Raw genomic sequence first — 12,420 nt, 5'->3', positions numbered from 1 at the left:
AGAGAGGCTGAAGACGAATGATGAAGAAAGGTGAAGCTACATATGCGACGTCTTCATTAACGAAGCATATTTCGCGCGGAGATTGGGTGAGAATTTTTCATTTTCATCTCAACCGTTATCCACATGAAGAATTTCCTTTTCCGTGGGAGGGAGGGTGAGAAGGGGGGGATCCAGTTGCAACTGTAAATTCTGCGATAATTATCGTAGCGGTATGATACGAAGAACACACGAGGATGGGACAAACGATGTTTGCTTGAAATACCCTTTTTTTCGCGCGAAAGATTCCTATTATGTGAAAATACACGCTGGGAATTTACAACCTTCTTGTCGCTCATCCAGCTTAACAATGCCACTTAACAGTTAGCACGCGCGACGATGCATATATGTATGTTTTCGCTCGTGTATTCTTTCTTCAAAAGAACTCGAAGCGTATAATTTACGACGTTATGTCGAAATGTCTTTGATGATTTGTAAAAGGATGTAGGAAAATTTTATAAAACGTTTTTCTGGAATTTCTTCTGGAATGTCTGAGCAGTTCGAAACTCTTTCAGACTAATTTTCACGCCAGTTTCAAAAATTTCGAAATTTTCCTTGTATACAGAATGATTTATTTCGATCTTAACAGATAAATATTTGGAAATCATTTGGGATTTAAAAAAAAATATATATCAGACAAAAGTCGTAGCTGCTATTTGCAAATTACATACTTTTTCTTGGAAACAACTTTGTGTTTTATTTTACAATCGATTCCTCTTATTATTTTTAATACATAAGAATCGACAAGATCATCGAAAAATAAATATTTTACGAGATATTTTAAATTATATTAAATTAAAGTATTAAGGCTCCTGGTACCTTGTCGACCATGTCGGAATCGTGACGTCAGAGGCGAGAAAACACACGCTAAAATTTCTTAGATGCCATTTCGAAATAAAAAAATATTTCGATGAAACAGCACTTCAGATGGCTTTAGCACACTCTTAAATAACCCCGAAAACTATCCTTTTCCCTTTATAATCAATCAACAGCTGTAAAATGTAATATTATGAAGCCCAGTCCGTCTGCACATGCGCAGTCATTCCGCATGTCAAAGTCTGATATCTCGATCATTGTACAGCTGTTAATTGATTATAAAGGGAGAAGGATAGTTTTCGGGGTTTTTTAGAAGTGTATTAAAGAGATCTTAAGTGTTATTTTATGCAAATATGTTTTTATTTAGAAATGGCATCTAAGAAATCTCAACGTGTTATTTCTCGCCTCTGACGTCACGTTTCCAATATGGCTGCGGTGAGCACCCAGGAGCCTTAAATATCTTATAAACTATTCATTTTTTGACCATCTTCCTCTTATAACTTTTCATGCCGAATATTGCAAGGAATCGATTTATATAAAAAAATTAAGGTCATTTTATTCTAAAAAACTAAGTTAATCTTTAAATAACCTTGAAAAAACGTCACCTAAAAAACTAAGAACAATTTTAGGTCATGATGTTATGTATTCCTCGAAAACCTATAACTTTTGCCTGATACATTTTTTTTTTCTAAAAATTCCATTATTTCCAAATATATTTGCCTGTTGAGATTAAAATAAATCATCCTGTATAATTAATAATATCGGATATGAAAAGTTATATATATTTTATATATTTTTTAAATATAATATATTATATAATTATATAATATATTGTATAATATATGTATAATATATTAAATTTAATATATTATATATTATTTTAATATTATTTTAATATATATTATTTTAATATTATTTTAATATATATTATTTTAATATTATTTTAATATATATTATTTTAATATATTATTTTAATATATTATAATATATATTATTTTAATATTTTATAATATAATAATATATATTAATATATATATTATAATATATAATATTCTGTTATACATACATATAAATATTATAATATATAATATTTTATTATACATACATATAAATTCAATAATTTTCTAGAATTTAAAAAAAAATCGTGCCATTGCAAAATTGTATTTATTATTACGCGCTATATTATACAAATTGTCTGCGTCATCTTTCCTTCTCGTTTGACGAAAGAGAAAAGTCCCCATTTGTGTCCCTGCTTAACTGGTGTAACGGGTTAAAGTTGCAGCCGTTGAGCGTGTGATTTGTCACTCTCTCGGCGCTCCGGAATGACTTGCCTCCTCTATATATCGGCATTCAACAAAACCCCGTTGATCTTGCGCGTTGAGCAGGAAGACGCGTTGCCTCTTTGATTCATTCATTGGACGAAGATATGCACAAACGTCGTGTGACGACGAGGCGAGGGAGCGTCATACAAAAGCGTCCGAGCCTATTCAACCGAGGTTCAAATAAATTCGTCGTGAACGAAGGAATAGAGGAGAGAAAAATACGTAACAAATGCGGACGATGCTCGTAAATTCACGTCGAAGAATCACGCGAATTTGGATACGGAATGCCGAAGGGGATAGGATAGAAACGGAAAATTTGATTAATTTTTTCATGAATTCCGACATAATTGGGTATTACATTATCTAGCCCGAATATAATCCTAATTCTAAAAATTATATAATTATATTTATTCTTAATATAAAATTATATTTATTCTTATTAATTATATCTATTAAATATAAATATTTTTATAAATCTCTCATAATAATCCATAGTTCCCTAATTTTAATAAAATTGCAGCTAAAATTATTGATAAATACTGGAGCCTCAGGTAAACACGAAATATATAAATTGATATTTTAATATAAAAATATAAATATAATATACATTATAAATATAATATAAATATAAAATTATATTTATATATTCTTATTCATTATATTTATTATAAATATAAATATTTCTATAAATCTCTCTCTCATAACAATTCATAGTTCTCTAATTTTATTAAAATTGCAGCTAAAATTATTGAACCATAAATACTGGAGCTTCACAGGTAACCAAATATAAATACCATATATAAATTAATATTTTAATATAAAAATATAAATAATATGATATAAGTATAAAGAAATAATTTTAAACCTCAAAATTACAATTTATTCTTCAAAATAATCCTAATCAATTTAAATAAAAAAAACATTTAATTTAAATAATTGCAATATAAATTAATATAAACATAAAAAAAATAAATATTGTAATAAAAATAAATATATTAATAATAAAGAATAATAATAAGTAATAAAGAAGCATATGATCGTTAAAAATTGATTCTTTAATAAACACTTGAGTGTTGAAAAATCAATTTTAATTCAAATATAATAAAAGAAAATAATATTAAATGGACAATTTATTAAAAATAATATTAAATTATAATATTAATTATAATATTAATATTAAATTGAAAATAATCAGTCAATAATAAATACAGAAACTACAAAATAATAAAATAGCAAAATGATACTAAAAAATAGTAAAAAAATAGTGAAACACTGATTATAAATTATGAGATAGTAATTCTCACGCACATTAATAGTACATTATTAATTATAAGTATATCTCGTATCATAGTTTTGTCGTAATTTCTCTCACGCATGTAGGATAAGTATGGCAAATCTCCTTACAGAGATGCGCGTCTCTCTTTGCAAAAACTCACGAATTTCTTCGCCTACCTTCGGCTTTTAAATAAGCGTCATCTATAATAAGGTGCAATGAGGAATTCCCACGCAGGCGTTGCTACCGCCCTTTTCGGGGTCAACGATCTCTTTAGATATACGGGCGGGTCATGCGAAGCGATTAGAACTACTATTGTTCGAGACTTCTAATACCGGTAGCTTATTTCTCGAAGTAAGTTATTGCGAGCGCACGGCTGTGTTCCATAATCTTCCGGAATTATAATTGATATATGGTATATGATGTAGATGATTTCAATTATATTTGATCTCTTCCTTTTCCTATCTATATATAGTTTATTGAGAAATAAATCCGAATAAATCTTTAACCATTATCTGCTTCTTTATCATTTATTAATGTATGTAATATTTATTTTTTTGCCTTTTTATTAATTTATATTATTGAATCATTTAAATTAAATAATTCTTTTACTTTAAATGTATTACGATTATTTATAGGAATAAATTTTTGAGATTATTTAATTTTATTTAGATTATATACATATAAGAAAAGAAAGGTATAATTGAAATTATCTTCACACACCATACAAAAATTTCATACAAAAAAAATATATATATATATGTATAATATTTTTGTATAGAATGTATATCTAAAAAAATGAGCAGAAAGACTAGATAAGTAGCTACTCTATATGTGACATTTACAATAACATTCTACATTCACATGAGAAATTTTGTAGAAATAATTGGAAATGTTTAATCATCTTTTTCTTCCTGCCTGTCTATTTTACATTTCAAATAAAGTTACTGAATTTCATTAAGGCTCCTGGCTCCTTGCCGACCATGTCAAAATCGTGACGTCAGAGGCGAGAAAACACGCTCAAATTTCTTAGATGCCATTTCAAAATAAAAAAATATTTCGATGAAACAGCACTTCAGATGGCTTTAGCACATTCTTAAAAAACCCCGAAAACTATTCTTTCCCCTTTATAATCAATCAACAGCTGTAAAATGTAATATTATGAAGCCCAGTCCGTCTGGTCTTTGCACATGCGCAGTCATTCCGCATGTCAGAGTCTGATATCTCGATCATTTTACAGATGTTGATTGATTATAAAGGGAAAAGGATAGTTTTCGGGGGTTTTTAAGAGTGTGCTAAAGCCATCTGAAGTGCTGTTTAATCGAAATATCTTTTCATTAAAAAATGGCATCTAAGAATTTTCAGCGTGTGCTTTCTCGCCTCTGACGTCACAATCCAATATGGCCGCGGTGAGCACCTAGGAGCCTTAAGACTCATGTCGTCATAAATTTCAATCACATTCAATAATCGGCTCACAGATAATTCATTTGAATCTCGTATTATCGTGAAAACACTGTGGATCCTAATTCGATGAATCTAATTCTAGAAAGAGAGAGGCTAGGCGAACCCCTTAAGTAATAATCTTTATCACCACACATCACGTATGCCTCCATATAGAAGAGAATTGAGGCCTGACGTTTTATTTATGGGGAAGCTAAGATGATTACGAGACGAGGGCACTCCTAAATTAATGTTGTGTGGCACCGACATACATGAGAGATTAGCGGATTGCGCCACAAAAACGCCTACCTAACTAAAGCGTTTCCGTACCGGGATCATAAATCCATTTGAGACTCTCTTTCGACGGGAAACTTACGTTTAAAAACGCGATGCCCGAAGACAAGAAAAGAAAAAAAAAAAATAATAATGAATGGAGATACTACGCAATATTTTAATTCAATTATAAAAATAATTGTTAATCTCGATTTTTTTTTCATACATATATGTATGTAATGCATAGTTGAATGTATAAATATATAATATATATAATTATATATAATTTTTATATATTATATTTAATTGTAATAATTTTATCTTTATATAATTAAATATATAATATATAATTAAATATATAATTTTTTCATAATTATAATAAATTTTATAAATCATATTTATAATAAACTCTTAAAAATCTAATATAATTTTTTTATATTATATTTTTATATATTATTAAATATAATATATTATATATAATTTTATTTTATGTATATTAAATATATAAAAATAATATAATTTTAAAATTTAAATAAATTTTAATTTTATATATATATACAATATATATATATATATATATATATATATATAATATATATTAAATATATAATATTAATATTATTACAGTTCACACATAATTCACAAGAAGCGAAAGTATACATTAGCCACTACAGTTTCTTATGTCAAAATGCAGAATAATGTGCAAACCTTCTTTTAATCAAGATATGCTTCTTTTGCATCGAGTCTATTCTCCTATTTTTATTTTTTGAGAACAGACACGTGTGCATTGGAAAAGATGTTTTAGAGAGAGAAGTTATTGTTATTTTTTTGTGCCCCCCCTTGCAAACTCTTTCATCGCAGCTCTCGTCTGATAATGAAAAGCTTTTTTTTTTTTCTTTACGAATCCATGTAATCCCCGACAATGAAGAAATTCCTTTCTGCCCTTCTAGTCCCGGGAAGGAAAATCCGCGCTCCTTTATAACTCATCCAATTATGACGGATCCGCGAAACTCACACTCTGCGATTTTTCTTTTGTTTCAGGAGTAACAAGTACCTGCAAAAATCGTCCATCAGCCGCGTCTGCGCTGTCGGAGGTTTTTTTATTAGCATTCCGGTCTTCTTAACCGGTGAGAACGAACTTGCATTTTATCCTTTTACTTGTCGAATTATATGCGAAAATTATATAATTACTACGAGAATTCAAACAGACTTAAAATGTAGGAGATTAAATTCTGAAAACGCATTAAGATACACATTCATTTGCCTCGTATATAATTGTTATCGGCATCACCGATTTATTATAATTAGTCATTAATTACTAAAATCAATTAATTAATAAAATTATCAATTTATAAAATCATTAATTAGTTATACGTTAATTATTACTATATTTACTTTTATTATTATATACTTTTATTTATTTTTATTTATTATTATTGTCGATTACTGTGTTATTAATTATTGTATTGTACCAAGTAATACATTATTATTATTATTTATCAATTATTAATTAATATATTTATTATATTGTAATCAACATATTATTATTTATAATAATTAACACTAATAATTAATAGACACAATTTATTTATTAATATTTAATAGACATAATTTATTTACTAATTAATTAATATAATTAATTAGTAAACACAATTTAAATTAATTTAATATAATTAATTAAAATGTGTAATTAATTAGTAAAATATAATTAATTAGTAAACATAATTTAAATTAATTTAAATATAATTAATTTAATACTTAATTATAATATTATTAATTAATTATATATTCTAGTACTTTAACTAATTGATGAATTTTTATTTATTTATTTATTAATCCGCAGGCATGATTCTGTACACATTCATCCAAATCCACTCGACACCGGCGATCGTCACGTCGGTCTTCATCGGCCTCGGCATCGTGTTCTGCGGATGCGCCATGGTCCATAACGTCTTCGTGTGGCAGAAAGTGAGTGAGAGCCTGGAAATACATTTTTTTTTTTTTTTTTTTTTTTTTTTTACGTTGTCCTCCACCTCATCCTCCTCCTCTCGTACGACGACTTAACGGCGTGCGAATTCTTTCGATCATCGCTATATACGCGGATCTTCGCAGACCACCGGCCTATTAATTTTCTCGTATTTCACGAACCGCCGATGCGTCCCGGTCTGCATCTCCTCTTCCTTTGCTTTCCTTCTCCTCCCTTCGTCCTTCCTTCGTCCTTCTTTCGTCCATCGGCTCTGCACGCCCTTAATCTCTCTCCCCCCGCCGCGCCTTATTAGCATATCCCGCAACGGTCGATGTCATTATCACGCTATTATTTACGTCGGTGATCATTCTACCGTGTAATTCGATTCCAAACTGGATCCGTACGCGGGATATTCGTGTATGCGAGTGCGCGAAGTGTAAAGCGACGTGTTCGACGTCGAGTTTTGGATAGGGTAAAAGAAAAAAAAAAGATTGATAGCCAAGATAAACTATTTTCACGCTCGTGTGATCCTGCGGGGGACCCGACACTTTGCATCTTCGCGTTATGTAATTATTAAGCGGAAGATTTTATATTTAACTATATGCGTTCGTCACTCGGCTTCCCGTATGATAAACTTCGCCGATTACAATTTAGCCGTTACATAAATTACACGATGGGGAAAAAATGGTTTTTTCTTATCTTATCCTTCTTCCGTTGATGCTTTCGACAGTGCGAGACAAAGTTTCTTTTTTTTAAACATATTTATTATTTTTAATAGTATCGTTATTATTTTTTTAATTTTATTTTGACTCAAAATTTAAAATATTTAGAATCAAATAAATCATATATTAAATTTATTATCATATATTTAATTATCATATATATTTATTATATCATATATTTATTATATTCTTAAATGAGCAATTCGCGTTTTCAGAATTTCGATATACATAATTGATAGTTTTTCTTCCTCGAGGAGTTTCCTGAGACTTTTTTCAGAAGAAAGTTTGACACGATTGCCGATATTCTGGTAAAAATCGTCTCGAAAAAATCAAGAAATAACGTGAAAGATGAAAATTATTTTATTTTATTTTATTTTATATTTTATTTTATATTTTATTTTATTTTATTTTATATTTTTTTATTTCATATTTTATTTTATATTTTATTTTATGTTATTACTTTGGTATGTGACATTACGTCAGACACGACACATGTATACATGTGCTAATGACACTGACCTCCTAATTCCCGTCACGCTCACGCACTCATTCACGCACCTCGGGTATTTACGCGAATTCCACAAACATGCGTGATTCAGACTCTTCTGCCAGGTCACGCTTTGTAAGCATCCGTTTATCCATTGAAATACATACATTAGTCTAGTTGCTGTAAAAAAGCTTCACGTTTTCTCTATCAATTTCTACTCTTTTGACTATTAAAGTCTTCTTTTCCTTTCTTTTTTAAATGATTTAATCTCGACAGAAAATAACAAATAAAATTTCGCCTTAAAATCTATCTGTTTTATTTTTTTGTCTATTTTATTATCTCTTTAATGCTTTACTAAACTGTTAACTTCGAGCCTTACATGTATTTCGGAGAAAATCCCGTAATTCCTATAAACTTTCCTGAAATAAACGCCTCCCTAACTTTCCCTCTCGATGAACCTCATCGAGAGAGAAGAAGCACGCAAAAATATACGGGATAATCTTTTTTTTCACGTGATTTACAGGAGAAGACGAACGCGGTGAAGGCGTTTGCTCGTGAACAGTGCGAGGCCGCGGCGCAGCTGCAACGTCAGCATCAACAGCAACAGCATCAGCAACAATTGTCGCAGCAGCATCAGCATCATCATCAACAACAGCACCATCATCACCATCAGCAGCCGCAGCAGCCACGACCGACGTTGCATCCTGGGGGTTCGAAGATCCCTGGCGGTTCGATGACAATTCATTCCAGTCTGTTGGCCCAATCGGCTCGCGGTCTTCAGCATTCCTCCTCCTACCAGCATCATTCTCATCAGCATCACTCTCACCAGCAACGGCACGTGTCCTCCATGTCGCCGCCGTTGCTGCTGTCGTCCCCGCATCCCGCGTCATCGCAGCACAATCACCTGACGCATCGCGGTGTCGTCGCTGCAGCTGCAGCTGCAGCTGCCACGCCGCCGACGACGCCTGGTGACCGATCGCCGCCAAGTCCTGGAGGCGGCAGCGGCAGCAACAAGCTCAACAGGTCGCAACATCTGCCGCGAGAGACGAGCGGCAGCGTCAGCCCCGGTCTGCCGGCGGCTACGCTCGACCTGAGCAGCGCAGCCACCACGAACAGCCCGCACGAACTGTCGACTCTCGTCTAGAGACCCTGACGGAGTGTGAAAGTGACTCCAGAAGGTTCAAGGATCGAGGAAATACGAATTTATTCAAAGACGGAGTATTCTTGAGTCGATCGAAGGGATTATCTTCTGAAGCTGAATCATTAAAGTGTTCAATAGACTCTTTCGATCGATCTGAGCAGCGCAGTCACCTCGAACAGCCCGCACGAACTGTCGACTCTCGTCTAGAGACCCTGACGGAGTGTGAAAGTGACTCCAGAAGGTTCAAGGTTCGAGGAAACACGAATTTATTCGAAGAGGGAGTATTCTTGGATTGATCGAAGGAATTAGTTTCTGAAGCTGAACTGTCATTTATGAAGAATGGATTTTTAAAGTTGTTCACTGGACTCTTCAACGGAAGATAGACTTCTCACTTCTTTTAGATTGATATATTCTTGAAAAAATGTCAAAGAAGGATAGGGATAGGGATAAATCTGTACGAGACTTTATTAATCTTAATTATAATTATTTTTAATTATAATTAAATTATATCGATCACAATTGAAGAGCATTTATCTGAACAGCGCCGTCATTACTATTACGATTTTCGTCTAGAGAGCTTGATGGAATGTGAAAAGAACTCCAGAAAATCTCCAAAGATTGAAGAAATACAAATTTATTCGAAGCGAGAGTAGGGATTATCTCCTAAGCTGAATTGTTATTTATAAAGAATGGATTTTTAAAATTAATTGAAAATAAACTTTTCACTTATTTTGGATTGATCTGATAGAAAAAATTTGTATGAGACTTTATTAATCTCAATATATCGGTCACAATTGAAGAGTTTACGTTCACAAACCATTTTATATAAATATGTACCTTTAAGAATCGAACAAACATGATGAAGTTAAATGCCTAATTATGTATAGGTAGAACTGATGTTGATCTAGCAAGAAGGGACCAAAAATTGCTGACTAAGACTGTCACTGTTTATTTTATTATTATCTGTTAAAGGGATACGCGTATCTCTAAATACTGGATTCGGCCTATCGAATTATCTCAGGCCTTCGACTTGACGACGATGAATCCTCTTGCGAATTTTTTACCCACCGTGTATATAATATTCACGCATCCTCGATCAGCGATCGCCGGAAAAATACTGCCCAGAGTCTTGTTGCCGGCAATTTATCTTTGGGGTTCGTGCGTTTGGCAGGACTTAGTCCCCCGAGCTTAAACGTAACTATACATAACGTTGTAAGTGGCGTGAGTGCGGAGAGATTAAGGAATTGAGAAAAGGGAAGGGCGCCCTTTGTAACGCATGCAACACGAAACGCCGAAAGCAAAAATGCCAGTTGAATTCTCCCGTAGTAGACTTTGTCGACCACCTGAGTAAAAAGGCCGATATTGTCAGTTTAGCTAATTTCTTCAATCCAAAAAATTGCAATGTATTTTTTTTACTGATATTTTATGTATCAATATTATATATTGATATATAATTACCATTTTTATTCCGTTTGAATTTAATAGAATTTTCACAAAATTGCCAAAATTTTATCGAATAACCGTTTCTATACTAAGTAATACTATATAGGGTATTTTAAAATCATGTCTTCTTATTTTGACAGCTTCTATAAATTTTTTTTAATGAAAATATCTGGGGAAAGAATCTCTTTGGAATTTATCGAGCAAGATTTCAATCCAACATCTATATTGTTCCAGCAATTATTAATGGCCTTGAAACCTATACTTTGAAAGCCCTCGGGTCATTATACCAGTATTATACAAATTTTTTTTTGTTTCTTCTCACCACATAGTTCTCTCACATAGTCAGAAAATGTGTCCGAACTGTCTTAATCCTGCTAGTATTGTGACTAACATGATTTAATGACTTGCCGATAGAGTGTTAGTTCCTGTTGACCTTGACGAGCTCTATACGTTTTTTTCTCCATTTTTTATCGCTACAATATTCTTATAGGCAGGTTTCGCCCGCTTAACTATTTATCAACGCGTTCGGAGAAACCGTGTGTATGTGTATATTCACATATGTAATATTCTCGAAGAAATTCCACACCGAAACTTGCCGATTTATACTTTCTTTACGGCTCGTATATCCCGCTATCAGCAGCGAGAGAGCAGCAACAGGTTCCCGCAACCTGTTGCGCAACGTTGACGAAAAAAATTCCTTATATACCGAATGTGTGCACGTTGCATTTGCGCGTCGTAAGTATTTTCTGGTCACCTGATATCTCATATTCTCGCGATATATAAAATATCAGGTAACCGGAATAAAACCTTCTCGATTCTGCGGTTTCCCATTATCGAAATTATTGAGTTGTAATAAAATTTTGTGGCGCGGACGAGGATTTTTCGTTTTAAGTACTCTGCGTTGATACCACTGCTAATACGCACATATTATTAAGATAATAATTTAATAATGAGTGCTAAAAATTGAATTCTGAAAGCCGCACGAAATTTTTATATCTCGTCGAGAGAAATCCCTGGTTATCTCGAGAAGAATAATTATCAGAACATATACATATATACTATATATATAAAATTATATATTATATATTAAATATATTATATATATAATTATATATTTATATTATATTATTATATATTAATAATAATTAATATTATATATATTATAATTGTATATTAATAATAATTAATAATTATATATTAATAATTATTATATATTATATATATATAATTATATATATAATAATATAATATATATTATATTATTATATATATAATTATGTATATATTAATATATATTATATTATATTAAAATTATATTTAATAATATATTTAATTATATATTATATATATAATATATTTTTTTATAATATATACATATAATATACATATATATACCCAATATAATGTATGTATACATTTCGATGCCTTAGAAATCCCGGAAACGAGAAATTGGCACGTGTAAATCTTGCCATTTTAGTACTCTGCGTTGATACCACTGCTT

The 12,420-nt window shown here is 31.3% G+C and overlaps 2 protein-coding genes across 2 annotated transcripts in view; one reads left to right on the top strand and one right to left on the bottom strand.

The window, feature by feature from the left end:
* Positions 1-11,804, top strand: part of LOC145940619 (uncharacterized) — a 46,762-nt gene extending 34,958 nt beyond the window's left edge. Inside the window, exons 3-5 of the mRNA XM_083045966.1 lie at positions 6,202-6,287; positions 7,004-7,128; positions 8,859-11,804. Of these exons, the coding sequence (XP_082902092.1) occupies positions 6,202-6,287; positions 7,004-7,128; positions 8,859-9,479 (832 nt within the window). The 3' untranslated portion in view covers positions 9,480-11,804. The remainder of the gene's footprint in view (positions 1-6,201; positions 6,288-7,003; positions 7,129-8,858) is intronic.
* Positions 10,559-12,420, bottom strand: part of LOC145941045 (cytochrome P450 4g15-like) — a 3,971-nt gene continuing 2,109 nt past the window's right edge. The window contains exon 4 of the mRNA XM_083046826.1: positions 10,559-10,674. Within this exon, the coding sequence (XP_082902952.1) occupies positions 10,559-10,674 (116 nt within the window). The remainder of the gene's footprint in view (positions 10,675-12,420) is intronic.

The sequence above is a fragment of the Prenolepis imparis genome, unplaced genomic scaffold (genome assembly GCF_030444845.1).
Source record: "Prenolepis imparis isolate NDT839.2.m4 unplaced genomic scaffold, iyPreImpa1.0 SCAF_9, whole genome shotgun sequence".
Lineage (NCBI taxonomy): Eukaryota > Metazoa > Arthropoda > Insecta > Hymenoptera > Formicidae > Prenolepis > Prenolepis imparis.
The sequence above is the reverse complement of the archived record's forward strand: the minus strand, read 5'-3'. Positions and strand labels throughout refer to the sequence as shown.